This window comes from Agrilus planipennis, unplaced genomic scaffold, assembly GCF_000699045.2.
Source record: "Agrilus planipennis isolate EAB-ADULT unplaced genomic scaffold, Apla_2.0 scaffold240, whole genome shotgun sequence".
In the NCBI taxonomy this organism is placed as follows: Eukaryota; Metazoa; Arthropoda; class Insecta; order Coleoptera; family Buprestidae; genus Agrilus; species Agrilus planipennis.
In genome coordinates this window covers 242,313-245,196 of record NW_020439153.1, presented here as the reverse complement: position 1 = coordinate 245,196, position 2,884 = coordinate 242,313, and the positions used below count along the sequence as shown (strand labels likewise).

The 2,884-nt window shown below is 31.2% G+C and overlaps 1 protein-coding gene across 6 annotated transcripts in view; it reads right to left on the bottom strand.

Annotated features, from left to right (window-relative positions):
* LOC108739730 (nuclear receptor coactivator 7) overlaps positions 1-2,884 on the bottom strand; it is a 53,111-nt gene that overhangs the window by 5,238 nt on the left and 44,989 nt on the right. For all 6 annotated transcript variants that reach the window (XM_025977886.1, XM_025977880.1, XM_025977881.1 and 3 more), the window contains exons 2-4: positions 1,874-1,953; positions 736-800; positions 179-392 (exon numbers count right to left, since the gene is read on the bottom strand). In XM_025977886.1, coding sequence (XP_025833671.1) covers positions 179-392; positions 736-800; positions 1,874-1,953 — 359 coding nt within the window. The remainder of the gene's footprint in view (positions 1-178; positions 393-735; positions 801-1,873; positions 1,954-2,884) is intronic.

The following is a 2,884-nucleotide window of genomic DNA, read 5'->3' as shown; positions in this document are numbered from 1 at the left end:
TCTTTATTAAGACAGAAGATAGTTATAAAGGAATGCTGTTATGGGACAGTGTATATCATCCAATTATCGATAAAATTTGGACTACTACAAATGTCTCAGAATTTTTCTAGTTTTTTTACTTTATACTGTGTAGAATTGAGTAATACATAGATACTATTATAATTTTATTTAAACAAACCTTTTTCCTCTGAAGGAAGGTCTTCGTACAGAGTTGGTATTGGAGTTTTCTTCTCGTCAGATACATCGTTGTCTTCTTTTTTCGTTCTGTCGGGCACTTGCAATTTCTGACCCGGGAAAATGTATGGAGTTGCCAAACGATTCAACTTTGTCAGCTCCGAAGGTGTTGTATCAAATCTAGCAGCTACTGAAGTTAACGTATCTCTATCTGATACCTTTAAAAGTAAAGAGAAACGTTTTATATTTAATTATATTATTTTCTTCCGTTTTTAGCGCTAGTCAATTTGATTATTAATTGAGAATTTTAATCCTGGATTTTTGGAAATTAAAAAATCGCCCCAAAGAATGTCATAAAATGTTCACAGAGGGTGTTGTTAAAGTCCACTTTTACCACTAAATAATTAATCTTATCACAATACTATAGTAATAGTAAAACTACTAAATTTTAAATTAGATCATATTACTATATTTTGAATATTTAAGTATTTAATTTTCCAACATTCGGACTGAAAATATTTTCTCCTTCATGATATATGAACGAAAAGAACGAAAACTTACAATGTACGTAATAGTTGGATCTGGCGGTTCCTTTTTGCTTTCCCTAACGGTTGGCAATTCACCATCTGTAAAAAATATAATAAGCACAAACTCTTATTTTATATTTCGTGTACATTAAAAGTAACAGCCGGTTTAATTACGAACGCGCGCAAAGTATGTACGTGACCATTTTCCGCAATTTAACTTTCAACCAACTGGAATTGAACAAAGTTTATTGTGTAAAACATAAACAATAGAATAATAAAGTGCGAAAAATATTACTTATTTAAATTTGGAAAAATATTTAAATGAGTTAACATACGTTTTGCACAAATCGTGCATACTATTTCGTTTATAAACAAGTTTCTTAAAAAAGCGAACTTATTAGTCCAATTATGAACATAAACTAATTCTTGTATCCTTCGGGAACAGTACCTTTTTCTGAAAATGTCTTTTTCTGTACCCATAACGACGTGCCAACAAAATTTCATGAAGATCGAAATAGACCACATAAAACTAATTTTTTTCTATCCCTCTGCAAATTTTTTTTTTTCGGGATACCCTATGTACTTTTCTGTTCCCTTGACAATGTTCGTACAAAATTTCATAATGATCGGTTGAGTAGTTAAGACAGGAAAAGGCAACAAACAAACAAACACATTCGCATTTATATTAGTTAGGATGTACTACTTGTCTAAAATTGACAATAAGTTCTAGTATAAATGCTTGACGTTATCCAATACGGAACCAAATCGAATATATGTTTAATTAGGTTACTACTATTGTTTTCCATATAAGAAGCTACAAAACCCATCGATCAGACAATGCTGATGGCTACTATTGCTATGTACTCCTTTAGAAATTAGCGTCTGTTAATTTGAATAAGTTTTTCGTTTTTGCCTTTCAAATGAACGAAACGTATGTGATGTAAGTTATTAAAATAATACAAAAATCGGTATTTAAAACAAACAACGTAGAGTGCAATAAATAATAGTTATCTCTACTTTTTTTCTTTATATGTTATCAAATTCCAGCGATAATATTAAATAATAAACATGCTTATCTCATTTCGGAAAACAAAAATCCTTAAACTTTATTTACATTAAAAATATGTCACGGAAAGTAAGCAAACGTGGAAAACGAAAGCTGTATTTTTTACCTTTTTCTTCTGCTTGTTCTTTGATATGAAGACCCTCTAAACTAAAAGGATTTAGGAGGCCATGGTCTACACTCTTACTCCTGGAAAAAAAGAGGCATTAACAAAAATAACGAATAGGTACATGTATTTATGTAATTATTGCTACTTTTTATGAAACTTTTAGGAAATAAAATAAGAAACTCAATATTCTAGTCGTTATAACAATACTGAAAATATTATGCAGGACTTTTAGATCAGGGCTTTAGGGTGCCTGTAAATATCTTGAAATAGTTTTAGCGCTAAAATGGATAATGTGCCAAGGATTGCTAACATGGGGTGTTTTCTCAACTTGGTGCATTTCTTGGAAGTTACCTTTATTATTTCGAGCATTTCGGAACTAAATTTTTCAAAGTTTTAGACAAAGCTTATAAAAGCACAACTGAACTTATACAAACAGTAAGCTGTTTCCTATTGCATTTGGGATTGAGCCGACAATGTTAGGAATTTTTATCTAGCACTCACGCCACCCACTCTTTCCCTAGCTAACCCGTTGAAGGCACGTAATTTCAGATGAATAATTACAGAGGATAAGACAATACTAAGTAATTACTACGATATAAAATATATTAGATATCTCCATCGATAGATAAAAAAGAGATTACGACTTGTTTAATTATAATGTTGATTTAGATATATAGCTTACACTTTCATTCGAAATAAAAGAATAAAAAATCGGATACTTGCTAGAAGATAAAATTCTGTTTGTGATTACTTTCTTTAATCCCTACGCAAGCAGTTTTAGGTATACGAGGGTGGATTGATAAGTTTCCGGCCTGACCAAGAAAAACAAGGTTTTTAAAAATTTTTTTTTTTATTTCTCAACATAATCTCCTCCAAGGCTGATACATTTCTCATAGCGGTGTTCCAGTCTATTAATGCCATCTCTATAGACTGATTCGTCAAGCTCCTCAAAATAACCATTTACAGCTTCGATTACTTCTTCATTGTCCGCAAATCTCTTACCGCCAAGCC